Source organism: Spinacia oleracea, chromosome 2 (assembly GCF_020520425.1).
Source record: "Spinacia oleracea cultivar Varoflay chromosome 2, BTI_SOV_V1, whole genome shotgun sequence".
NCBI classification, from domain to species: domain Eukaryota; kingdom Viridiplantae; phylum Streptophyta; class Magnoliopsida; order Caryophyllales; family Amaranthaceae; genus Spinacia; species Spinacia oleracea.
Window position 1 is genome coordinate 106783037 of NC_079488.1, and position 27509 is coordinate 106810545.

Genomic DNA, 27509 nt, shown 5'->3' on the forward strand with positions numbered 1-27509 from the left:
ATTTAAATGTGGACAGGGCAAGAGAAAGAAACATTTTATTAGGGACAGGGCAAGAAAAGTAACATTTTATTAGGGACGAGGGAACCAAGAGTTTAACATATATATAATGCAACTTTGCTTCTGCTCTAGTTTTGTACAATACAACTTCCATCTCCAACAAATTTAGAAAAAATAGAAATTTTGACAAGGAACAAAACAAAAATATTCATATCATAAGAATGAAAATGATGTTTTAGCACACTTCTCTTGCTACCATGAAGAGACGAGAAACATAACATCATGAACCTGAGAAAAAACACTAGACTTACCAGAAACATAATGCAAAAATATTAACATCAAAACTCTAAACTTCCACATAGTTTCCGTTGGACCTTTTTACTTCCAGTCATGTGTTCAACTTCCATTCATCATTATCATGACCATCAAGGAAAATACAAGCCTTGTACCATTTCCGCACATAGAACCCAAATACAAGCATTAATATTCTAAGACTGAGAGAACAATGAAGCTTGTTAAGAATGAATTTAAGAAATCATTGAGTTTTAAACAATCCAATTTCACTAAAAATAATACTCCCTCCGTCCCAGAATAGTTGTTACACTCTCATGGGCACACAGTTTAATGCGATAAGTAGTAGTGTGGTTATCAATTGTTATTTTATTGAAAAAGTAGATGTGATAGGAGTTAGTGGGTTATTTTTTTTAATTGAATGAGAGAGGGTGTGGGGACAAAAAAAGATTTAGTGGGAAGAGAGAGACAATATAATAATTGTGGGGTCATTCCTAATTTAGAAGTGTAACAACTAATCTAGGACGGACGAAAAAGGAAAGTGTAACAACTAATCTGGGACGGAGGGAGTAATAAGATATCATGAATAGGAACAAGCTCCTCTCTTTCCCTTGTGAAAACAAGTTGTGATTCACTAATTAACAACACATGATGGCAAATCCTGAAAGATACTTTTACGTTTAGTTTTCTGATTCACATGGCCATGATCTAAACTCGAACTCAATCTCAGATGAGTCCACTACACTGAAACCCATCTGCAAAGAAACATAATTAGAGTTTCTTGATTTGATTCAAGGTCTTGCTCAGCAAATGAAGATAGGAACGCTAATGATCACATTGGACAAAGTAATATAAAATATGATTCAGAAAGGACATCAAAATACTGCTCTGTATCTTTCATGATTAGAAATTTAAGCATAGAAATCTTGATTTTGGAATAGTATGTAGCAACAGAAAAACCATCAACTAAAGAGACCTGATTCCTGATACGGTAATCTGATATTACTGCTGCACTCCGTCATATCTCCAGGGACCTATGAGCATCTCCAGAAAAAGCAGCTACCTGGTTACAAACATCGACATGAATGTCATCATAAATTCACAATATTCGGATGGAGAAGACACAGTGGTTGACATAAAAGTGCGTATCTTTAACAAGGCTACATTTCTAGAAACGAAATCCATAGCTTGCTCATCAAAAGCATAATTCCTTTAAGTTGACTCATAATAATTTCTTAGTGTTTCTGGTAGGTACAGGGGCCAAAACAAAAGGTTGTATGGTATTCCCATACAGTTTGATATACAAGGAAGAAACAAAGGTTGTACGGTATTCCCATACAATTTGATATACAAGGAAGAAACAAAGGTTATACGGTGTTCCCATTATATTAGTTATTCCTGCAAGTAGGGTATGGGCGCGCTATGGAGTAAGTCTTGAATGTTACTCCGTACAATCCTCATACAAGATATCGTAATACAACAAGGAAGCAACAAATCTTCACCAGTAGAACAAGTCTAAGCCTTGAGAAGTATAATCAGGAAAAAAAATCTACCTACCGATGAACCGCTATCCCATTTGTCGACTACACAAAGTTTATCCCCAATTAGAAACAAGAATAAAAAAACCTAGAATAAAAATAAAAATAATCAAATTATGAAATTAAAAAAAATGTTATTAACCCGGCAAGAGTTGCAACAATCATCTTTAGTAATATCAGATGACCTTGAACTGACTTATACCTAACTTTTTCCATTTTTTGATGTAGCGAAGTTTTTTTGTGGGAAATTAAAATGAGATTAATACACAAAATAGTCCGATGGATTTCTGGGAATCAAATTCCAAAAAAGCAAATAAATTGAATTACTAATCATCCCCAAACATATTGAAATTGGATATTTGATTGAAGCAACATCAATCATTAATCTGATAATAATAACAAGCAAATATGAGAATTGAAGCTATGAATAAAGTACCTGCGCGTTGACGGCATTAGGGTTAAGAAGAGAGATGCTATATTATTAGAAATAATGACATTAATCAAATAGAAACAGAAAATATTGAAACATTGGAAAAAGAGGGGAGAGCGAATTGCTAAAACGTACTGACAATGGAGAGTTGTCAGATCGGGGGCAAATGGAGCCCTTCAAAACGAACGCCATGGGAGATGTCCTAAAAAGCATAGTAATTTTTTGGTAGCGCCAAGAAGAGGAGGAAAAGGGGCGAAAAAACAGAGTAATTTGTAGTATATAGAGGAAGAGGAACACCGTTGAAGAGAAGAGGAGAGAACTGAAGAAAGAGGGAGAGGCGAGGGTGAAGAAACGGAAGAAAGAGGAAGAGGCGAGGGTGATGAAGCGTGACAGATTAAGTGAAGAAGGTCAAAACAGACCTTTGACTATTGATAAGAATAAGGACAAAAAAAAACTAAGAAGGAAATCAAGGGCATATATGTAACAACACTATTGGGTGAATAGTATTATAAGTATGAAGCTTTATAAGTGTTAGGATTTGACTCTTCAAAAGAACACACACAGATCATAGAATCAGTAATTCAGTACACATAACATCCAGAAACCCATTATAGAAACAGATTCCACACAACAATATATACATAGGTCCCATCCATTGTTACACAAACATCACATGTAGATTTTGTGCAGCATATTTCTAATGCTTGCTCGTGTAGGAGGATATGGATGGTGTGACAGTTCGTCGCTCACCCATTGTTGCATATGGACTCCAATAGAATCTAAGAAAGTGCCACTCCTTCCATAGAACCCAACTATTTTACCTTCATTATTTGTCGAAGAAAAGTATGTGCCTATGGAAAATCAAATTTTATCTGCAACATTACTTGGAGAGTCAGGTTCATTGAAATTATTTTTAATGTATGTGTCAATTTCATAGGTGAAATAAACAAAATTTGACAAACTTGTGCAGGTGTGTGCCTAGTTAGTAATTATGAAGAAAAGGTGAATAACAAAGTAGGATGACATTTTGGAACTCCTGACTAGATTACCTAAACTTAAGTAAGCTGTGATGTCACCTACCTAAGTTAGTGAATAGTATCATGAGTGGAACGAGTATGGGAGTATCATGATCCTTTTGAGGTCTCCCCATATGTACTTGTGGACAATTTGTCCATTGATTAATAATGCACTAAACTTTTCCCTCAAAAAAAACTAAAGGTGTGATGGGGAGGCGATAATGATAACTAAGCTATTATTACTGGTATATTTGCAAAATCATGTAATATTCTTAATCGCGAGAGGTTGAGAGTCTTGAGACCGTGTGACAACTAATGAACCGAGGGAGAAGATATTGAAGTGAAATAGAGCAGAGTGCAATAAATCGAAGGAAGAGATATTAGTAGATGAGAAGAAATCAATTACATGGTAAGTGCAGGCGCCGTTGGCTATTCCATGTGGAGCAGACCAAGCAGAGTGGCCATGTTGATCATACTGAAATTGTATTGAGCAAATAGCATCTCCTTTTGTTAGAATAATTTTCTTCACCCCTGTACACACTCCATCATCCCAAGGCTTACCTCCTTCACCTCCCCATGGCCCTGATTCGTGGAGAGCTGGTTGTCTAGGCACTCCCCATACAACCTGCAAATTGTACAGAATGAAAAGCATTCAAGAGATGATTTTCTATTACAACAACGACAGTCTGTTATGCGCATGATACAACTGTATGATGTGACTTGTTTTTCTAAGTACGTACGAATATTATATACTTCCTCTGTTCTTATTAACATGACACAATTATTTAGTCACGTTTGCCAATGCACGATTTCAAACATTAATATCTTCAATTATGGATAACCTTTTTTATAAAAAGTTGATATTTACTGAGACGAATCTAACAAGACTCCACACCAATATATAGCATGAAATGTACCTCAGAAGACTTTAGGCTAGGCATGTCATAAGGATCAGGATAAGACTGAGTGAAGATTGGTTCGCTTTCTAGACCATAGACTCCAATGCTATCCATAAAATATCCATTTCTGCCATGAAAACCAACAATTGCACCAGATGAGCCTGTGGAAAATGAAAATCCTTGTGGATTTCCAAATGGTCCATAACTCCTTTTGTTGGTGTGGAAAGTAATTGATTTGATGATTGTAGGCCCTCGCATGATCGTGGATCCGTAGGAGCCTGTTATATGAGTCAGCCTTTCGTAGGGATAGTCGAAAACAATCTGCAAATCACCCACAAAAATCAACAACATTCTGTTTGAAATAGACCAGATAACAGAATCTGTAAAATAAAAAGGTAATATGTACAATTATACAAACCTTATCAAGCTTGAGTCCTCCAGATCCACCATGCTTTCTCCCCCAAAGCACTTTCCCGTTTTGATCATAACAAACTCGAATTGATACTAACCCTCCTGATCGCGTTATATGCACTTCTCGTACCCCTGTATAAATTCCATCATTGAATATCTTTCCACCATCCCCTCCCCACGGTCCAAGTGACAGAACTTTCTTGCTAATCTCAGGAACTCTACTTGTATGGGTAGACAGGGTAGTAGGGATCATCTATTGAAGCAATCACCAAAGTGAAAATTATATGTGAAAATTTCAGAGCTTAGACTTTTGAACAATTAAAAATTAACAACATTTTTAAAAAGAGATGACAAAAGGAAAATGCTGTTTATACCCTTTGCGTCTCCAAAAGTCTTGTTTGCTGGTGAGACTTAACATAAACCCCAATAGAATCAAGGTATTTGCTGCTCCATCCATGAAAACCCACTAAAATCTCACCACTTATAGATAGCGAGAAAGGAGCTCCCTGCTCAATACCAAAAGGTCCATATCTTTTCCTGTTGGTTTCCAAGGAAAGTGATCGGACAATTACTGGACCACCTTCTGTAATAGAGCCACAATATCCGCTAATTGAGACAAGGAATTGAGTAGGGTAGTCAAACTTGATCTGCACAGCACAATTATAGTAGACTTAACCATGTTGTAACATCAACTTTGATATCATTGTCATAAAATGTACTTCATTTCTTCTTGAAATGATTAAATTTGAAGCCATGGATTTGGAGCACACCTAATAAATAAGTTTTTACACTGATTGGAAATTTGGAACTATGTCATGGGGTAATATACTAATATCACAAGGCTCTATTTAGGAGGTAACGATAGAAGTGTCTGATTATTTACCTGATCAGTCCTAGTACCAGAGTTGCCGCCATGCTTGTCTGACCAAATCGCGTGACCATTCTTATCATACTCAAACTGGATGGAATGGATTCCAACCAAACTTGTAGAGATCACTACTTGCCTTACACCGGAAAAGATTCCATCATCCCATCGATTCCCCCTTTGGCCTCCCCATGGTCCAAATGCTATGTGGCTTACCTCGCTCCCACTGATGTTCTGTCAAAACCAATGTATGTAACCAAACACGGGATAGTGAACTGAAGATCAGTGGTAATAAATTAACTGGCAGAAAAAAACAAAGACAGGAAATTAGATCAGTGAAAATAAGAGCTTCAGTTACCATTTCACTTTCACTTTTAGTTCAGTAGTTTCTGTTTCTGCAGGAGTAAGTGGTTCTTATCTATAAAACTGTAGGTACAGTAGTTTGCTTGCATTTGTATCCAAATTTGGGAATCAAATCTTGTCTGCATCTCTGCATTTAGTGATTTCATAAGGCATGAAATAGGGATGTGATTCCCAATTCAGGTATGAAGAGCCATTTCACAGAAAGCTGATTCTTATTCAGTTAAGTTTGCAGTACTTCACCAAATAATAGACAAGGATATATGCAATACTTTTGAAAACTAGATGTTAAATAAGATCAACCTTATTTAATTATGCATATCAGCATCTTCTTTGTTTACTTATCAGCATCAACCATAAACAAATACAATACCCTATCAAATTCAAGTAGGCATCTGGAAAAAAAAATTAATGGATAGCTAGATGCTAAGCTAAAGCATTCACTTTTTCTTTTTTAATCATTTATCTTAGTAATATACTGAAGAATGTTCAAGAAATACCAAAAAGATAAAATGCCTTCAAATGTCTTTCGAGTATTTAACTCATTAATTTGACCAAATCAACCACATTTCAAGCGACCATTGGTTTCACACAAGTAAATATGCAAAGAACCAAAGAGAGGCAACAAGAAATATATCGCTCAAGAATATGAAGCATGGAGCATCTCCATCCAATCTGTCACCCACTTTGTCCGTCACTCGCTTCTCATTCGAAAAAAGAAAGCTAATTAAAGTTCAAATGTTGGTACTTGTGCGGTGAAGCCATGAATAGATTGATATAGCAATCGGGGAATTAAATATCTATATGGATCGTGGTCTCGTCTCTCCTTCAAATAAGCAATCGATCTTTCAACCTCAGACTTGACATGTTCATACATTTCTTGAGCATTCTGCTTGTCCATTAGCTCGTGCCTTCTCCCTTCAGCGCAACAAATGTATAATATTATCAAGACTAGAACATGCATGACCAGAAAGGGAGACAACTCGAGTTTAGTAGTATACTAACTAGTTAGCTGATGATCAACACATACCTTCTGTTTCTATTGGCTTCCCGAACAAGTAGTATAAACGTCCTGGAACTTTCGGGAGTATTATAGGAAGGTGTGCTGGTTGGTTTGCAACTTCACCACTTCTCTCAGTCCTGTTCAGTGTTCTCAAGTCATGATCACAACAGTGTGTTATGAGTACATTTTAGTTTTTGAAGCTTATTAATCCCTTTGCCCTGAAATAATCTCATGTATACTAATTTTTGATGTCCGGACAAAATATAATGTCTCATTTTCTAAACGAGGACATATATGACTATAAACATGGCTACTTTACTTCATTTCAGGGTAGGAATGGAGTGAGGCTGGGAAAATGTGACTATAATTTGCGAATATGCACGAGGGAGTATACGAATAACTTATCATTAGTACCTCAATTTCACACCTATATTTGTTTCTGCTTCAATTGCATCTTTGATGAAAGGAATCTTTGTTAAATCATGATAATCTGCAAATAGCTGCAATATTTGAACTCCATTCTGATCAATATTTATCACACAGAAAAAGGGACTTATTATATGAGTATCTCTTACCAGGACCAGGATCATGAACAAATAGCAAAAATGCACCTAATAGCTAAAGTAAATTAAAGCCCTTTAGACTCACTTCAAACATATCATCTGCACCCACGACCCCAAAAGGAACAATTTTGGCTCCAAATCGTGCTGCCATCCGAACAAATTCAGGCTCTTCCGGCCAGAATAACTTGTAAAATTCACCCTGGAGTTTTAGGAAACATGAATTGCATTAAAATCATCATGAATCAACCCATTTTTATCAGACAAGATTGTTGTTTAGTCATGTTCCTAGTGCCAACTTCTCCAATCAGGAGACGAACCATTATGAATAAAATTCAGTCCATCAGTTTATAAGTAGATTATTTATGGGGCATCCAAATAAAGTATACTATTTAGTTTTTTGTACGGAATGGAAGGAATACTAGTGTACTACACTCAAACATTATACAGACTTAAACAAAATAAGTACGTAGTATGTTTTTTTCATATATACCTTGCGATGAAATGCCTCTCTCATACCTCCAGGATACAATAGAACATGTGATTTGGAAGCAAGCAACTTGAACAAATTAAGACCAGAGACAGGAACAGCTCCCATAACTTTGAAAGGGTCATATACTGAAAAATCGAAATATCTTGCATCTCTTGGCTTTGTGAATATTATGGGGTGTGCCATTCCACGTACAACGATGTTTTTCTGCTCAAAAATAGAGGACACCAGGGGAATCAACTCCACTCCAGCTAGCAAATGACAACCAACCAGTATTGTTGGTCCGTCACAAGGAAATCCTGCAAGCCCATTCACAATCTCTCCATTTTCCAGGGTTGATAACATCACAGGTGCAGTAGCTGGACCAAACAACCTATCATCATTTATACCAATCGAAAAGATTGCATGTTACTCGAATATTTTTCAAGAATGACACTTCGTATTATCTCTAAAATTTAAGCACAAACTATTCTAGTCATAAAATGAAGGCATATTCATAATACTTCTCATTCATCCAAATTAACTACTACTGATTAATAGTCGTGCTATACTAGTTACCAATACTGGCGTACCCCTCTTCTAAATTCGGAAGGGGTTGGTGGCACATAATCTTTACCACAATCAAGGATTTTCCCACGACGGTAGAAACAGGTCCCTTTAATTGTATATACCAAGTCAACACCATCTTCCTGTTAAAAACAATTTGGCAGTATCAGGTTACTTAATCATCCACCGCCAACCTAGCATTGGAACAAGTACACCGAGAATTTTAAACATACACAATGTCGAAAGTGCACACTAGGAAACAGGAAGAGAAAAGAGATCTGCAACGGATGCACACACAAAAAAGAAAGCCTGACTGTGTGAAAAAAGAAAAAAGGGATTTCATCTTACCAGGAATAAGAAATGACCGTTGTCCTTAAACTTTCGAATATCACAATTTGACAACACACGAATGAGTCTTTCACCTTCCTCTAGACTTGGCAGTAATCTATCTTTACCACTGAAATGACAGCATATTCCATGTTATAAAAGTAAATAAAATCTGAAAAGGAATAGAACTAAATGAGCAAGTAGAAATCACCCCTCGAAAAAATAAGAATTAAGATTTTGTGAGATTGCCTTACACACCAACAAGTAAATTGTCTGACTGTATCCAGATGGAAGATGTATAGATCCTGTTTATGGAATGTGATGTATTCTATACTATTCATATTACAAACACCTTATTGAAGAATTTTATAAATAAATTGAGACAGAAAATCACGGAAGAGTTGTAAGTAAAAATAGTAAGATCCATGATGTAACTTTCTTCACTAGCAGTTTAAAATCTCTACCCGGGCCAGCTGGGGAGCACGCAATTTAGTTAGGATTTCTCAATAATTTAGAAATAAACAGAAGTAAATAAAGAGAGAGAACCTGGAAAGAATCAAGGTTGGAGCTTTGACAGCATGGAGTCTCGAATTGGCATAGGCGGAAGCAGTCATAAACATTTCTATCTTCCACAGTAACGTACTTACTGATAAAATGTTTGTAACGACCTGCAGAATACTTTTCTGTTTTCTCAGTAAAGTTAAATAAGAACACACATTTCTTATGCAGCATATAATAGTAATGGAAGGCTTTTGTCTATGAAGTTATCAATTCGTAAGCTGTTCTGAAGTTTTCAAAATACACCTAATGGCTAATATGCACTCCAAGAGTTAAAAATCTTACAGAATAGTAGGATATTATAGTGTGAAAAGCTTCAAATATGTCTTCAAGAACTTGTGGCTGTGGAAATATTTTGAGCACAGCATCCTTAAGCATGCTCATAACATCACCTACAGATCAGTAGCAGAATTACCAATAATCTTCAGTCTGTAAAGTATTAGCAACATTAGTAAGTTATGTTATGACCAAGAGATTTTGTGAATAAAGGATGGTACCTCCATGAAAAAATTGGCTCGGCATTGATGCCAACAAAGGTTTCAATAATTGGAGTTTTGATCTACCAAAAGATGTAGCTGCCAAACATCCTCCCCAATCCCCCAAAAAAAGGCATCTGTGAGTAACACTTTGACGTATATATGCGCTATACAAATGTGTGTTTGAAGAGGTCACCAACCTGGATTGGCCACAATTAGCATAAGATCAATGTGAGGATTATTAGCTGCCACAGCTAATGCGAGGCAACCTCCAACACTCTCTCCAATAAGATATATCGGCCTGTTTGGTGACAGCTTATACTCTGACCTCACAGTGCCTTCAACCAACTTCACTAGTTCTACAGTTGAGGTGGAAAAGTGGGATTTTAGACATTAAATACAAACTGTAGAACTACCAGTTAATTAAAAAGTTACTACTTCTAACAAGATAGCTGGCAGAAAAATGAAACGATTATCAGGCAAACTATATTCCAAAAAAAATCTTCCATATCTCCATGCTACATCAATTAGCAATAATTCCTAAAATTTTATTTAATGAAAAAAAATTGCTTCTGAATTTATCTAGTAATGCATAGAGAAGAACAAACAGGCACAAAAAGGGTCTTCACAACAAACTGATGCAGGCACGCAGCATTATAATTTCAAGAGCATAAAAAAATCTACTTAGTATATAGCAAGGATAACATAAGGAAAGAATATATACGTAAATTGTAGACAACAAAATCATGATTAGAATGACAAAGCACCTGAAAATGGAGTTCGATCCACGAGGGGAATATGCAAGCACCAAACTTCAAATATCCTACATATTGACACAAGGGCTCAATCAATCAAAATAAACCAAGAAATACTGTGATTAACCTTCTCTGATTATTGATGTTGTATCCTACCTGCTAGTACTTGGGAGTTTAAAGGATAGGCATCTATATATTTGATGCGACAGATATATACTTCTTATGAATTAAGTTGCATGTGGAAATCATGGCCCTTTTTTATGTAAGTAATTCCATATTTTGGTCCAAGTTAATCTAAAGAAATGTGATACAACACTACCACCAATACCATCACCAGCTCCACCAGTCTGTATGTACACTCTTCAATCCGTGTGTCCGTGGAAGTGTAAATTAAAATCTCCTTTAGTGTAAAACTGATTCTTAATGTGATATTTTAGTTTGAAAGGGAAAAATGACAGTAACTTAAGCACACATAAAGTATTAAACAGTATATATGGTTCTTTTTGCTCGCAAATAAGTCATATTCACATATACTCCATACTAGTTTGGGAAGTTCAGAAGAAATAGTGGCCTGTCATAAAATTATTCTTAACTAGATTAGGTCCCATGCACGCACGGATACTCGAAAATTATTATTTGACAATCTTTTTTTTATAAAATATTTAACAAAAAGTTTATCCCTTAAAAGTTAAAACTAATCCGTAATCAATAAATTAAGCTTGAACATACTCATTTATTCATTTAATATGCAACTTTTCCCTACTACGTATTATATATTTTATATGTTTAATATGATACTTTGACCAAAATATTCGATATGCTTTTAATATGTTAATTTGACCAAAATATTGAATAAATATATTTTATATTATTGATATGACGATTTGACTAAAATATTACCAAAATCGTCTAATACTGTTATATACTACAATCCAATATATTTTTTTTCCCATACATAAATACTCCTAGTTTATGTAAAAGGAGAAAAAAAGAAGTAGATATGGAGTATGTTTTTTTAGGAAAGAGTTTTTTGGCGGGAAAATTTTGCACCAGGAAGTGACATGTGTCATTCCTGGTGTTAGTTTTAGTATAATGTAATAATAGATGACTTGTATTTCGTAAAAAAAAATGCCACTACCGGGGGTTGAATCAGCCAATCAGGTAATAAGAGAACAATCTAACTATGTCCAGTGTTATGTGTTCAAGTTCAACTAGTTTCGGACAGAATATATCGAGGTGAGTAGTCTTACTGGCAAATTTTATGGTGCTGCCTTAAAAGTCCAATCCCAGTTCCATCTATCCCTGCACAATTACACCCCAGATTAAGAACAGACAGACAAATATGTTTTATAATCAGAAAAATTAGAAGTTAATGAGAAAGAGAAGCAACCAGGGAGATAAAGGAGCAGGGGGAGTGGCTCTTTGGGCTTTGAGTAGAAGTTTTTAGTTTCACAGGGGGGAGCACTTGGACGGCAATCCAACGGGGAAAACCATCTTGGTCCCCCACCCAGAGCCGTACCCATACCTGTATCCTTAATATCATTATCAGAAGTATGGTTGTGGTTGCATGTAAGAAAGCCAAATTGGTGCATGTATAACTTGAGACTTTCACTAATCCTCACTTGACGATGTTCAACTTCTGCCTGGTAGCCCTGCTCATCTTCCAGTGGCAGTTCCCCTCCTTCCAAGTTCAGTCTAACCACACTGTGTCTGCTTCTATGCCTATGTCTAGTACTGAAACTGCTTATCACACTGTCTCCAATACCATAAGCAAGCCGGCACTGCCTCTCTTTTAATGCACATGACCCAGTCACGGTCGCTGTAGAATAAATCCAACGGGGTAAACCATCTAATTCTACAGGTGCCCTCGCTCCGTAGAATATGTTAGAGTATGCACATGTCTGCATTGTCGTGGATCCTCCTATGATACAGAAGTTGTAGTGATCGTGTTAATAGAACCGATCTTTATCACTTCCAACTACACAAATTACAGCTACTGATATTAGTACTCGATACAATACAACGTTCTGTTGTTAGGGAGATTGGCTAAATAAATACTTCTTATACTTGTATGTACTCTTAACCAACCATCTACATGTATTTAATTTGGTGCCCAACAAACCTTTCATGCTCTTTCAAAACGGCACGTCCTAAAGTTGGTTACACAACCTGAAGTTCAATGCTTTTGGAACCTAAATTGTACCAATCATGCATGTTGTGATGAACAGTTAAGTTCCCTTTTGTCATGCTATTTTTATGCAAACAGAAGAACAGTACACAACTGATTTTCCCCGTTTATGTACATATAGTACCACAAAACTTAACTTATTTTATTCTCTTGCTAATCAATCTGTTTCCATGAATTACGACAGGTACGACCATAGAGGTTACAGTATGAAATAATGTCATCCTATTGAAAATCACAGTTTATAGAAAATTAAGCTGAATTAGACTAGCCAAATTTAATCAGAAAAAATTCTAAAGATCATTTAAGATGAATGACGACATAGCTATAAGTTGCTCTTTAGTCTTTACCAAACTAAAGCAGCCCCTCCAGCATAAATCTCACCCATGGTAAAGTTTTAGGTAGGTCAAAAATGCGCACAACCATCCTCTTTAGTCTTTACCTTCATTGATCTATTGCTTCTAACATTTGTCATTTTTAAAAACATTACCTGTTGCAACATACTCTGGATCGGCATACCCAAATGTGCCCATGACTCTGGTTGTCACATTCGAGTGTCCACCAGATGGTCCCAGTTTAGCTAAGCCGGAATCTGATATCTTTGCATCATAATCCGTGTTCAGAGTAAAATGTGAACAGATGAAAGAACATCACAAGCAATTTCCTGACAGAGATGACATTATGATTAGTTAATAACAGCTGAACAATTTAACAGAAATGTTTGTTGTCAAATATATTCACATCATTTGTGTGCAGAGATCCGTGGCATAAAGTTAAAAACAAAATATTCCAAATTTTCTTATCAGTAGAAGAGATTCAAGTTAAGATGTTTTCTAATAAAAGACGGCCTAAGCAATGGGTCATGGCTATAAGTTGCTTTCTTCCATTCTCGTTGCCATTTACTATAACTGCATTACTATGATTCTATGAAACATCTAAACATATTACCACAGCATCAAAGCTAAAATCAAGAAAATGTATATAGTTCATAATACGACATCAATAAGTATATTTGAGGCCTTAAAATCTCTATATATCATTTGCTTGTCTGAACTATGCAGAAAAGCTAGGCCTCGAGCTACTCCCAAAGCTGCGCTCATCCGCCTGTTACAGCTGAGTGGTTTCGTGGAGATATTCCTTATAAATTAAAAGAGATCTTTTTTTTTTTTTTTTGAAGTACAATATTCTCGACAATCAATCACTTCAAAACTTACTTCTGAACAGATTGTTTTCCAAGCTTTCTTTTGACAAGTATTCATATCAAGAAGCAATTCCTTATCTTCCCAACAATATCCCAACAACTTAACCAGGTTGGGATGGGACAATCTTCCCTAGAAATGCACCTCTGACTGCATTTTTAAGCAGAAGCAACAAACAAGTCAGGACCCCAATAGGAAGGTTTTCCTGTCAGATAAACCAACTATGAAGAAAGCCAAATGCATTATGATAATGGTCTTGCCCGTACATGCACAGATTATGAAAAAATATCTAACTGTAAAATCCTCTATTCTGTCCTAACCACTCCAGATTAACAGGAAAAAGGTAGCACATCAGCAGCATCAGTTAAAATATTAAACGAGACACTTCAGATATATGATGATTGGTTCGAAGAAAAAAGTAATTTATAATCTCTTCTATTCCATCGTGAAGCTTGGCCGAAATTGGCATCAGGATAGCTTATAGGTCAACTATCTTGTTTATTTAGTACTTTAAAAGAACAGTTGATAGTTGTAAAAGATGGTCACTATCATGATCATTTTGCATGACTAATGACATATATGTACTAAGCAGTAACAACAGCAACACACTAGCAATTCTATATCTTGAAATTGTCAAACATTTACCTGATCAACAGTTCCAGTATTCCCCACTTCTACCATGATGATACCAAGATCTTAGTTTTTGTTCAACTACTGAAGACAATTGAAACGAATCACAGTCGTCTGTGATTTAGAAATGCTAATAAATTGATTTATAAAATGCAACTTGAGAAAACAGGCCATGGTAACAGCATGCAAAAAGAACTAAAGTCACAATACTAACTGCCTCTCAATTAATCCACCACTATCCAAGCAGTACATATCTTCCTTTCTATTTCGTGCAGAAGTTCTAACTAGTAACTACAACTTTTACCCTAAACCTCTTAACGTTTTTACAATTGAACAAATGCTAGCCAAACGGAATCATTGAATCTAATACAGTATAAAATTTTAAAACATACTTCCTAAAAGCATTATCACAACCCAATGGTCTATCCTAGGTCCTACGATTCGCCCTCAACTACAACGCTTGCTGATTCCCAATGGAGCACCTAAAACTCCTAATTACTGAATGATAATCTTGGTCTACTTTCACAGAATACCATCATGAATGAAAATTATGTACAGGGCCAAGGGAAAACCACAAGAGGCTAAAAGAAGAAACATTAAGCATAAGCCAAACAATACCAACACTACTAGACACGCAATTTTGTCATAAATTCCTAAACTAGTTCCATTCCACAAAAGTATTTCATTTTCCATATCGTTCCACTATAACAAAGAAAATCAGTGTCAACTCATTTACTACCCTAAGTTTACTGTGAACCCAAATCAAGTGCGATGAGTTGAAACTGACAGAACCCTAAATTGGGTATGCATAATAACATCACTTCGAAAATACTCAACCAAATTTGGAACAGTACAACTATGGTGACGCCGATGATTTCATCCAAAATACATTCATTCCAACATTTATAGAAGGCAGTTGGATTCCACATCCTAGCATAATCTTAAAAGCTCGTTCAACCAACTACGCTCTTCTAATAAGTTTCATCACAATTGAAATTGCTCAATCCCTTTTCAAAACTTCTAGCTGCCCGTAAACACAACCAAAATCTGTATTACAAGTTATAACATACTGAATGGAAACACCATTTATACCAGCACAAATGACCATAATGTTCAATTCAATGAATTCAAAAGCTTAGCTTTTCCTGAACTTACGATCAGATAGCCTTTCCGACTCATACAATATGTTATTTAAAAGTCCCCTTTGGGACTGCATACAAACAGTACGAAACAGAAGTCCGGAACATGGTTGTATTAATAAAGTGGATTAAGTATACACTTACAATACTCCTCCATTCGCTTAAAATGTCGTACTAAACCAAGATACGGAATGTTTAACTGTTTTGGTGTAAATGATTAGGATAATGGAACTAAAAACTTACGCATCCTTTAATTTCTAAATCTTCTCTGGATCTGTCTCATGCATGCATGTGTTCTCTGAACTGTTCCCTCACCATGTCAACCACAAGCTCTGTGTTACATTGCTGTATTTTCAACACAAAACCCATACACAAATGTAAAAAAAATAATCTAGCTATCTAGTACTCCGTTGTAATTTTTACCTTATTCATCCATTTGTTTACCAAATTCCTACGAAAAGGCATTTTATCAGCAACATTATATTTTCAGTCTCTAAATTTCTTCCCATTTTTCCTATTACCGGCATGAATTGAGCTAGTTTAATGATAAGAGACCAATAGATTTTCTCTCAAAACCAACATATTAGGTTGTGCTCTATTCACTTCATTTACACTTATTTCAAGAAAAATAAGTTCAATTAAATTCAAATAAGTTCAGGAATAAATAAAAGTTTTGATAAATTCATAATCAAGTTATGGAAAAAATAAATGAAAATCGGGTGAATAGAAAGCACTCTAAGTAACCACCTTCCACGGATTGTTCCATTTGACTTTTGCACTATTTACCTAGAATACCATATTGTTCCACAAGAACAAAAAAATCTAAAGTTGTGACATTGACAAACGTGAAAACAAAGTGAAACGGAACTAGTCGATTTTAAGGTTATGCAATGCACGGCTTTACCTAATACTTCATTTAACAAATAATCATTAAAACAGCGGAAGAAGGCGATGAATAAGTGAATAACGCACCTTACTGCCAATATAGTTTACTCGTCCCAGGCATTCTCGATAAAGCTATGAATACACAAACAATTAATTAACCAGCAAAAATAAACAAATTAGTACTAATTTATTTCCAAAAAAAGCTTCAACTACCAAAATTAAAGGTAAAAGAAGGAACATGCACTAACACTGATGACATTGTTGGCGAATTCTGGAGGTAATGCGGTTCGCAAAGACGCCCATTTTTGTGATTTTTGTGGGATATTCCCCCGATTTTTTTTCAATTTGAAATCAACAAAAAATTACATCAAAATTGAACGAAATGCTCAAGTAATTGAAAAGGAAGGTTTTAGCGGGAATGACTAATGAGGGATAAATTGAGGAAGATTTTGGCATACCCAAAGTTGATTTTCGAACATCTATAGGTGCTTACTCACACGGACGCTGTACTTTATCATTTTAATGAAGTAGTTAAGTCCGTAATACAAAAGATGTCACTGGGCCGGGCCATTCCAAAGCATGGCATGGCAAAAAAATGGAAAAAATATGACCCGATATGAGTACGAAGTCTTCTGTTGTGGGATATCGACTTAGACTACTTTTCAAAAAACACGAGAAGGTACGACAAAATATGTTAGTTTGAGTAAAATTAAGCTTAGGCACGACCCGGTCAGGCACGTGGAGTTGGTCGTGGATGGGCCGCATTTTTTAAATTTCCAGCACAGCCCGGCCCTGCATGAAACAAGTGGTTGGGACCCGTTCAAGTCAAAATCGAGTCAACCATCAGAATCGGATTAAAAGTGGTATCTCGCCAAACGTTTTATAAATCGAGTTTCTACTCGGAAGATTTTTTTAAAAAAAAGTGACTTCTCGCAAAACATGTCCTTTAAAATGTGATTTTTGACCAATTTCCCTAAAATCATTCTCCATGTGTTATTGGATGCACAATACATATTCATTAGGTGATAATACCTCGCAAATTATAAGGTACACCCGATTGCGTGTAGCTCTACATGCAACCGGGTTAAAACTACGTCGTTTTGATAGTTTTTGAGAAAAAAAATTATTTAAAAAAAATAAAAAAAAAAAAGCAAAAATATTTTTCGGAGATTCTGGCTGTTATCTAAACTAGGATAAAATTTTAAAATTCAAAAAAGTGCCAAAGAATAAGGCTAAAGAAAAGGAAATAAATTTTGGGAAATCAAATTATTACATACGGAGTGAAATCGGTTCCTCAAGAACAGACGTTGGGTCAATCGATTCGTTTACCAATTGATGCACCATCGTGAGTACTATTATTTGTTGTCGGTTTGTTTTCTCGAATTGTCTGGTTGTTGTTCTTTTCCAGATTGAACATATGCTTTTATTCAAAGTTATGTGCTTTTAGTTGGAATTATGTACTTTATGTGTAGTAACGTTATTGTGGTCGTAAATTGTTAATTTGAGTAGGATTTGTTCTTAAATGTTGTACTTCTAATACTATTATTTGAGTAGGATTCGTTTACCGATTGTTGCACCATCGTGAGTACTATTATTTGTTGTCGGTTGGTTTTCTCGAATTGTCTATTGTTGTTCTTTTCCAGATTGAACATATGCTTTTATTCAAGGTTATGTGCTTTTAGTTGTAATTATGTACTTTTATGTGTAGTAATGTTTTTTTGGTCGTAGATATGTGATTTTAGTTGTAGTCATAAGATAACTACTTGGAAGTGATTTTGTTCTTAAATGTTGTTCTTAATTATTATTTTTTTAAGATTTTGATGGAATAATTTGTTAAGATATTGATAGAATCTTTGACTTTTTATTTAATAAAAGTAACTGAATTTTTTTGTAACGATTTTTTTTTAAAACAATCAAGATTTGCGTTTTTTCTGGCGGAAAGTAATTATAATTGTGATTTTAATTTATTTTTTTTGGGCAAAAACTATCAAAACGACGTAGTTTTAACCCGGTTGCGTGTAGAACTACATGCAACCGGATGTACCTTCTACTAACCCATAATACCTCCGTTTCAAAAAAATCTTTACGCTTTTCGTTTTAGTCCGTTTCATAATATTCTTTACACTTTACTTTACTTTATTCTATTTTTGGACATGAAAATTTATTACCTTACCCTTCTTACCTCACAATATTTATCATTTTCCACTCACTTTCTCTTACTTTATTTATTTTTTCTTACACCCACCCACCTTTTTACACATTTCTCTTAGTTTATCCATATTTTATTATACTAGTGACATGTACGTGCGTTGCACGTGGTTTTTTTCAAAAGCGTAATTGTTTTCGTTTTGCATTCTATGAACTACTTCCTCCGTCCCTTAATACTCGCATCGATATTTTTTTCGGACCTGTAACACCCCGACAATTCTCTCTTTTCTAAAACAACATTTTAATATAAAACGTAGAGAATTATCAAGGCATTATCGCCCGTGTGAAAACGTAACGGCTTATTCAGAATTTTGCAGCGGAAAACATAAAACTAACTTTAGGTTTGTAAATAATCGATTACAGGTTTAATCCCAAAAATCATCCAACGAAAATAAGGAAATATAAATAATACGACAAGTTTAAAGTCCCAATTAACAAACCCAAGTCAACTTAGCAAATCAAAACTAAATACAAGCTCTCTATTCCCGATCCCAATGATGCAACATCTTCAAACCTGCAGATGGACAATGCTTATTGATATTTAGAGACTGCTCACCAAAGATTGGGTCATCACAGGATCAATAAGGCATAGCCATGATCAACATGCACAAGCAAAAGCACGTAATCAGCAAAGCTGAGTACTACATACTAAATCAATAATAATCCTAACATGATTCTATTAAACGAACAATCATAACATGATGCTGATGAAACATGATTCTATTAAACGAACAATCATAACATGATGCTGATGAAACATAAGTAAGGGCAAACGACACATATTAATTTGAATACCACACTTGACTAGACTAAGCTAGACTGGACTAGACTTTTATAACAAGAGTATTATTTTAATTGAAATAGTCAATGGACTGAGTTGTCTACTAAAAACTTCTTCTTCTTCACTAAGGAAGACGAGGTACGGGCGCGACTCGGTAAACCCCAATGACCTGCGATATCGAGGGACTTTTGAATAAAATAGAACCGGTGATCAATCCGGCCCCAGAAAAAGCCATAGGCGACCCATGACCCCAACTCCTGATTGTCCGTCACTTTAGACGTGCACAGTCTAAAACTATTGCTACTCAGTTTCACTTTACGTGACTTAACTTTTAATACTTGGTTATGACTCATCAAACATAAATATTATATTCAACAAGTAAACACAACTTCTTTTATCTTTGAATTAAACAAGTGATCACAACGTTCAACCAAGAGCCAATCCAAACTATTTTAATCCTTCCTTTATCCATATTTAAAAACCTTTATTAGGTATAAGGTTCAACTACCAAACAAGGTCCTCGGCCCTTATAAAGTAGTGAAAATCTAAAGAGGAACAACGATCAATAAAGATCTAAACCAATATTAAATAATATAAAGTTCCCCAAAACCAACATGCTTGCATCAATATTCCATGCTAACATGATTCAATTCTTATAAATAAAGTTCTATGCTCAACGCATTAATTCAACGACATTGAACATGAAATTCCAACATAAACAAGTTCATAAATATAGTCATCATATTCTCAATACAACACACATCTAAGCACACAGGTATGTACGTACCTTGTGTAAACAAACTGATAGACCACTTTAACGAATTCAAAAGTCGCCCACAAAGAATTCTCCGCCAAAACAAGGAGAGAGAGTGGCTGGCCGGTGGAGGTACGACGGCAGAAGCACTGGTGGCCGCGGGTTGGGCGACGCGACTGGTGTTGGTGGTCGCGGGTGGTTGCGGTGGTTGTTGTCGCGGCGGCTGAGTTTGCGGGGCAGGAAGAAAAGAAGCAACGAGAGAAGGGGTCGTTGCGTGCGTGGAGGAGGAAGAAGGGAGAGGAGAGGTTTCTGGTTTGGGCGAAGGACGCGGCGGCGCAGCAATGACTGGGCGGCGACGCTACGGTGGTGCGGAGGCTGAGCGAGAACAAAAACAGAGCAACTATTAACGTGCAACCGAAACCAAGGAGTTTAGGAGAACGAAAGAGAGAGAAGGAGAGGTACCGACGGCGGAGGGGACTGGCGGCAGGAGGTTGGTGGCAGTGACGGTGGTCCAGCGAGGCTGCTGGCTGGCGGCTGAGCAAAGGGAGGAAGAGGAAGCAGGTTCCACGAAATTGGGAGGATGAGGGTTGAGGGTTTTTGCTGCTTGATTTTCACGTGAAATTGAAAAGGGAATGGTTTTGGCTTTTGTTTCTTTTGTTTTACGTGAACTCAACAAGTGTGGGGAGTTTTGGGTTTATCTATTTGGGCTTTGTCAACTTGGGCTAGGAATTAGAATTGAGTTTGTTTGAATCCAAAACCGGTTATGATTATTTTCCAAATTCCAATGTATTTCGTAATTCAAATTCTTTTCAACATAAAATTCTAAAATCATTCTTGATTGCACAAACCGTTAAAATATTTAGGATATATTTAAATAAAATTAAATATACATTAAATATATAATAAAGTTCTAAAATCGTTAAATATTTAGAACGTAATAAAAATAAAATTAATATACGTTAATTATATATTTATTACTTAAAATTCATAAATTCTATTTAAATATAAATAATGTACGTTAATATATATTATAAAATTTATAAATTTACGGGGGATTACAGGACCTTCCCTTGATACTTGCATCGCTTTTATAAATTTTTTTTACCAATATTATATTATTTTCACACTTACCTACTAACCCACCTACACCCCTACTCCCTACAAAAAAATCATTTAAAAATTCACACCTCAACTACCCCTTACACATTTCTCACTAACTATAATAATAAAAAATCCCACTATCAACTACTCCAACACCCATCTATACCTAGTATTTAAAAAGCAAAACCATAAATCTATAGATGACATGTGGCATCCCCTTTTTTCATGCATCATTTTTTGACATGTGACATCCCTTTTTTAATTCATCGTTTATTTCCCAATTATTTATTATATTTTACGACTTTAACACCTTTTCCACTTCATCTTCTCCATACAACATCGATTTACCATTTCAATTCATATAACATTAATCAATCTTTTCCACTTCATCTCTTTCTTTAGCACTTAATATTAATTTCATCATTTAATTTAATTTTTTATATTCTTTTAACCTTCAAATTTCTCACCTCTTTTAAATCATATATTCCTATTCAAATACAAGCCCTCCAAAAAATTTGAATTTTAAAAGACAGTCCAGTAACTACTAATTGCCGTTCTTGGAACGAGCTCAATAGCTAGTTAAATTAATAAGTCAATCAATTATCTTAAACTTACGATCCTTAGTTAATGCCTTAATGTCCACGTGGATGACATGCATCTTTCAAATCATAAATTAGTTTAATTGTAATTAGTTTTTAAGAGGAGGGGTATATTTGGAACAAAAAATTACGCAAAATAGGATGTGTGTTGGGGCTTTTTATAATAAGAAGATTCAATCAACTTTCCTTACTTTTGTCTTAATACTTGTGCAAATAATAACTGTAAAGATCTTTCTAAAACGGAGTATTAAACAAATACGCCCGAGAGGATAATCCTAATTAAGAGCTAATAGTCCAAACGGTTTCTTTCTGGGTTGTCGGATTTTATTAAAAATAAGAAGCGAAGGTCAAACAAGAAACATGCATCTTACCAACAACCGTATACTTCCATTATCACAAATCTAGAATTTGTAGATTTCGATCCATTTTTCTTTACTCATCTCTCATTTTTGCAGTCAAAATCTATTTAATAACAAAAAATATTATATTATTTTATTTAGGGCGTATCTGTCTCATCATCTAATTAGCGTGTAATATTAGGATCAATGCTAGTATTTGGTTTTACACTTTCGACCTGTATACATTAGTGTTTATGCACAGTACATTGCTTATCACTTAATCAGTATCAAATTGCTTACCACTTGAGTCAATTTTATGTTGGTGATAACAACAACATTAGAAGGAACCTTTTATATTGGCAATTTTTTTCGTGTGCAAACTCTTGTCATTCACCATCATCTTCCTCTTCAACGAGTTTAACCCCTATCGCCAATACGGCTATATACGTATCTTAACTTTTGTTGTATTTTTATTTTCTTTAAAAAAAAAGCCATATACGTACTTGGCTAACTGTAAAACACAAGTTAGATATACACCTAGATACTTAATTCAATTAGTACGTACTTCTTGCTATAATAAGTTATGTTACTAGAACTTTTCATTTTATCTCAAATACTCGTGTCGGATTCTCAACACTTGGACATGGATATGGACGCCTCGAAACTTCATTTTTTGTCTAAAATCATGGAAAATTTTCACGATTTAGCCGAATCACACACTTGGACATGTATCCATGTCCAACACTAGTTTCCGAATCCGAGTAACATATAGTAAGGCAAAAACTTGTACATGCAGTACATTTTACTCAACCCTAAATCCTAATCACCCAAAATCGCATAACATCATCCATTACGCATGATGCTAACTTTCTTAATGTGATACGGATTGACTAAATTTGACAATACACTTATTGTATACAAGACCTACCGAGTAACTAATTCAATATTAGTAATCCTTCAGATGGCATCAATACTTGTAAACTACGGAATTCAAGTGCAAGAAAACTCTTATAGAATACAAAAGCAGGACTAAAAACAGTTAACACTTAGGTTAACAGTTATACCAACTTCCCATCCTCCCAAGTTTGTGTCAGCACCATTTCAATACTTCAATAAGACTCCCCCCCACCCCCCATCCTCATTATTTTCCCTCCTGGGGATAAGAATTTTAAGACCTAAAACCCAGAAACAGCAATAAAAGCTCTTCTTTCAAGAAACAGACCCACAGCTTTTACTATTTATAGAAACTCTTTTCACAAACTCAACCCTTAATAACTTTATAAGCTAGTAGTATAATTATCCTCTGCTTCTCATTTCAGGTCACCAAATCAAAACCACCCACAATATAAACAAACTTAAGCACGCTAAAACAAGCACAATCACATTTTCACATGCATATATGCACTCCCTTCATATAACCCAAATGCTTCTTAGTTCTTACTTTCATTTCATACACCTACTCACTTCTACTCATTCTACCATCATGAACAACCAGCACCTCAACAACAACAACAACAACAACATGACTTCTTCTTCTTCTTCGTCATCATACTACTCATTTTCTCTCTTCTCTTCCCACGGCATGACTGGAGTCTTTTCATTACACGATATTCAAATTGTAGAGATTTTCCTTGCTGTTGCTGTTTTTATAGTGATACATTCTCTAAGACAAAAGAAGTTCCATGGTTTACCTGTATGGCCGGTTGTAGGTATGCTGCCTTCCTTAATCTTTGGACTTAGGCAAAACATGTACGAATGGCTTACTGATACTACAAACCGTCAGAGGGGTACCTTCCACTTCAAAGGACCCTGGTTCAGCAGCCTGCAAAGTGTGGTAACATCTGATCCTCGGAACTTGGAGCATCTTCTCAAGGCAAAATTCTCCAACTTTCCCAAAGGAGGGTATTTTCGGAACAACCTGAAAGATCTTCTTGGTGATGGGATCTTCAATGCAGATAACGAGACTTGGGCTAAGCAAAGGAAGACAGCAAGCATTGTGTTTCACTCAACAAAGTTTCGACAACTAACTGCTGATTCCTTGTTCGAGTTAGTTCATAAAAGACTCCTACCTGTACTTGAGGAATCACTGAAAAATGATATCCCTATTGATTTGCAAGATGTCCTGTTAAGGCTGACATTTGACAATGTCTGCATGATAGCTTTTGGGGTTGATCCTGGTTGTTTAACCCCAGGGCTTCCGGAAATACCCTTCGCTTGTGCTTTTGAGAAAGCAACAGAAGCAACAGTTCTCCGTTTTGTCACTCCAACCTGTGTATGGAAGATGATGAAGTACCTCAACATTGGGCCAGAGAAAGACCTGAAAGAATCAATCACAGGAGTTAACTTATTTGCTGATGAAGTTATTAGGACAAGGAAGAAGGAGCTAGCTTTACAAGATGAGAATAGTAAACAGAGATCAGATTTACTTACAGTGTTTATGAGGTTAAAAGATGAGAAAGGACAGCCATTTTCTGACAAGTTTTTACGAGATATCTGTGTAAACTTCATACTTGCTGGTAGGGATACCTCGTCTGTAGCACTCAGCTGGTTTTTCTGGCTTATTAATCAGCACCCAGAGACCGAGGAGAAGATTCTAGAAGAGATATGTAGAATTCTTCGCGAAAGGGAAAGTGCAGGTAATGTAGAGATTACAGGACCAGTTATTTTCCAGCCAGAGGAGATTAAGAAGATGGACTTTCTGCATGCTGCTATCTCAGAGGCCTTGAGACTCTACCCTTCAGTGCCAGTAGATCATAAGGAGGTAAAATACTCTGTTTTATTTATTACATATTCGTTCACAGAATTAAATCAGAAGAACACACAATTTTCTGTGTTCATGAAAAAGTTCTTGAATAAGGCAGATTAAATCTCAATTCATCCCCCAGTCAATTTCCAGAAAAACAAAGATAACTTTACATCTTACCAGTATTAGACCTCCTAGACATGCATTACACAAACCTTCATCATGGTAGCCATCTACTATTCTCCATACCATTTTTAATATGAACCAACCCAAATTTTCATATGATTACAATTGATTAACTATTTTATCTTATAATAGACTAGTAATTGTCAATATAGACCCCAACCTGAATCTGACCAGACCATATATAACCTCATCCAACCCTAAACCAGAACAAATGACATACCAACATTTTTTTTACCAACATAATATATCGGCAATTATTCCAAATTGAACCAACTCGTTTGCAGTTTGCCACCCCTATCCAGAACTCCACAAACCCCACCAACAGCCCAGGTTGTAACATCCACCACTAAATGGGTTCAGATAAAACAACTTGAGAAACACACAGTCTTGAGACCTCCAAAATATGTTTGATTTCTGTTTCAGAAATTAAAAGCACCCCCTCGTCCAGACACACTTGCACCTTACATGAAATTAATTTGAAACAGAGAGAAAGATAAGGAGAATAATAAAGGAAGAAAAGAATTAAAGAACAAGTTACTCCTACATTGATTGACTACAAACATCACTCACTAAGATTCTGATTCTACGTACTTTATCGATGTACAGGTAGTTGAAGATGATGTGTTCCCAGATGGGACAGTGCTGAAGAAAGGAACAAAAGTAATATATGCTATCTACTCGATGGGAAGAATGGAAGCCATCTGGGGTAAAGACTGCAGAGAATACAAGCCAGAGAGGTGGCTTAGAGATGGGCGATTCATGAGTGAGTCAGCATATAAGTTTACAGCTTTCAATGGAGGACCTAGACTATGCTTAGGCAAGGACTTTGCTTATTACCAAATGAAATTTGCTGCTGCCTCCATTCTCTACCGATATCAGGTGAAGGTGACGAAAAATCATCCAGTTGAACCAAAGCTCGCACTGACTATGTACATGAAATATGGGCTTAAAGTAAATCTCATCAGGCGCGATGAAGCTGAGCTTCATAAACTCCTCAGGGTTAAATACTAGAAGTATTAATTTCGACAAACCTGTGTGTTATGTCTTCTGTTTTAGCTACTTTTTGTGATTAAAGTTGTGTAAGAATACATATGATTAGAGTAAAAGACTAAAAGATAATTTGAGAAGCTATTTAGAATATCCACATTCAGGAGCTGCTACATGTCAATATATAGTTAATTAATCATAGAGTTGATATTTAAAGTTTAATGGAAGCATTCACTATTTGATTATGGTTTACCTCTTCTACACAAGATTATACTTATATTTCGAATGAAGCATTCACAATGTAGCTTTTTTTTTTTGTTAGGAAGCATTCACAAACTATAATGTCTTCGTCTTTTATCTTTGGGACGTAAGAACATATTCAAGCTAATTTACAGAATAATGCTTCATAAACTGAGAGGATGATAACATAATAGCATTTTATCTACGGAGTATTAACTTGTCAACAAATGAAGTGCATCGCCAGCAATAATTCCAGATCGATAAGAAAAGACACATCTACTGTATGGACAGCCATCCGTGGCATCATATAAACAGAATAAAGTTCTATTTCAAGTGCGAAGATAATTTGCGACTAATCACTATACGCAAGTGCGCAAAATGATACGAGACAGAGATAGCAATTGTTTTAACAAAAATAAATGATAGATAAAAGAAAAAGATAAAGATAAAGATAAAAAATACCATCTTCTACCTCTAACTCTGGAAAGTATATTTATTAACTTTCTTAACGCTGTCTCAAGATTCTCAACCTACAATACCTTTAAAAATAGTTACTTCACCAAACGTTGTTTAGATTAAGTAGAATTTTGGCTATAAGCTACTTAAACTTGTTTCCGAACAGGCGAACAGGACCTAAGTTTATCAATTCAGTACCATTTTGGCTCAGTACAATCTCAGCCTCTATAAGCTACTTAAAAATTTGTTGCTGAATAGGACCTAAGTTTATCAAGTTCCTAAAGGAATCAAAATGGATAAAATTGATGGAACTAGTCCACGGTGAAATATTCTTTTAGGCTAAGAGCTTCCAAAATCCAAACACATAAATAAAAACTATGCTCACAAGTGAACAACAACTGCAATGAATAGCACAGAAACAACTATACAGCTAAAATAGGGAGGAGCATCCATCAAATAATTGGAAAAAAGACTCATATACATCTAACCAATGAAAGATGGCTGCCGTCCGGACCCGGGTCCAGGAATGTCAGATCAGACAGCCCTTGCCATTAAG

General features: G+C 35.6%; 3 protein-coding genes across 14 annotated transcripts; 1 reads left to right on the forward strand and 2 right to left on the reverse strand.

Moving 5' to 3' along the window:
• Nucleotides 1–52: 52 nt before the first annotated feature.
• Nucleotides 53–6084, reverse strand: LOC110786080 (jacalin-related lectin 3). 4 transcript variants are annotated; one of them, XR_008928479.1, is made up of 8 exons: nucleotides 5806–6084; nucleotides 5466–5681; nucleotides 4957–5229; nucleotides 4590–4835; nucleotides 4190–4492; nucleotides 3679–3897; nucleotides 2396–3128; nucleotides 53–1351 (listed from the first exon to the last, which is right to left on the reverse strand). XR_008928479.1 is itself a non-coding variant. In XM_056837703.1 (7 exons), the coding sequence occupies exons 1-7, from the start codon at nucleotides 5806–5808 to the stop codon at nucleotides 1307–1309; spliced, it is 1305 nt and encodes a 434-aa protein (XP_056693681.1). In that variant the 5' UTR covers nucleotides 5809–6084; the 3' UTR covers nucleotides 53–1306. The 4 variants fall into 4 exon arrangements, 1 of the variants encoding a protein (XP_056693681.1); XR_008928477.1 differs by having other exon boundaries at nucleotides 2392–3128; XR_008928478.1 differs by having other exon boundaries at nucleotides 2263–3128.
• A 149-nt stretch (nucleotides 6085–6233) lies between these two features.
• LOC110784974 (phytyl ester synthase 2, chloroplastic) lies at nucleotides 6234–17044 on the reverse strand. Of its 9 annotated transcripts, none has more exons than XM_056837699.1 (19): nucleotides 16809–17044; nucleotides 16648–16692; nucleotides 15919–15978; nucleotides 13922–14056; nucleotides 13198–13371; nucleotides 11913–12443; nucleotides 11773–11824; nucleotides 10535–10590; nucleotides 9968–10126; nucleotides 9789–9866; nucleotides 9577–9683; nucleotides 9280–9401; nucleotides 8755–8863; nucleotides 8419–8549; nucleotides 7864–8233; nucleotides 7459–7572; nucleotides 7225–7331; nucleotides 6838–6947; nucleotides 6234–6725 (listed from the first exon to the last, which is right to left on the reverse strand). In XM_056837699.1, exons 5-19 carry the CDS (start codon nucleotides 13238–13240, stop codon nucleotides 6535–6537), a joined length of 2280 nt encoding a protein of 759 aa, XP_056693677.1. In that variant the 5' UTR covers nucleotides 13241–13371; nucleotides 13922–14056; nucleotides 15919–15978; nucleotides 16648–16692; nucleotides 16809–17044; the 3' UTR covers nucleotides 6234–6534. The 9 variants fall into 9 exon arrangements, 8 of the variants coding, with proteins under 8 accessions (XP_056693677.1, XP_056693680.1, XP_021845114.2 ...); XM_056837702.1 differs by having other exon boundaries at nucleotides 7864–8219; nucleotides 8477–8549; nucleotides 15919–16020; XM_021989422.2 differs by having other exon boundaries at nucleotides 7225–7310; nucleotides 15919–16020.
• A 6478-nt stretch (nucleotides 17045–23522) lies between these two features.
• On the forward strand, nucleotides 23523–26502 carry LOC110784991 (cytochrome P450 86B1). The gene is made up of 2 exons (XM_021989437.2): nucleotides 23523–25102; nucleotides 25877–26502. Exons 1-2 carry the CDS (start codon nucleotides 23741–23743, stop codon nucleotides 26279–26281), a joined length of 1767 nt encoding a protein of 588 aa, XP_021845129.1. The 5' UTR covers nucleotides 23523–23740; the 3' UTR covers nucleotides 26282–26502.
• The last annotated feature ends 1007 nt before the right edge of the window (nucleotides 26503–27509 follow it).

Excerpts from the sequence above, each read along its gene's own strand:
- LOC110786080 (XM_056837703.1), bottom strand. Across the intron at positions 5,230-5,465 it reads CTGGTACTAGGACTGATCAG|ATCAAGTTTGACTACCCTAC; the intron begins GTAAATAATCAG and ends TGTGCTGTGCAG. Across the intron at positions 4,836-4,956 it reads GACTTTTGGAGACGCAAAGG|ATGATCCCTACTACCCTGTC; the intron begins GTATAAACAGCA and ends TTGCTTCAATAG.
- LOC110784974 (XM_056837700.1), bottom strand. The coding sequence starts at position 13,240 with ATGGGCACATTTGGGTATGCCGATCCAGAGTATGTTGCAACAG. Across the intron at positions 11,825-11,912 it reads CCTGCTCCTTTATCTCCCTG|GGATAGATGGAACTGGGATT; the intron begins GTTGCTTCTCTT and ends GTAATTGTGCAG. Across the intron at positions 6,948-7,224 it reads AATATAGGTGTGAAATTGAG|GACTGAGAGAAGTGGTGAAG; the intron begins GTACTAATGATA and ends AACACTGAACAG.
- LOC110784991 (XM_021989437.2), top strand. The coding sequence starts at position 23,741 with ATGCACTCCCTTCATATAACCCAAATGCTTCTTAGTTCTTACTTTCAT. Across the intron at positions 25,103-25,876 it reads TGCCAGTAGATCATAAGGAG|GTAGTTGAAGATGATGTGTT; the intron begins GTAAAATACTCT and ends ATCGATGTACAG.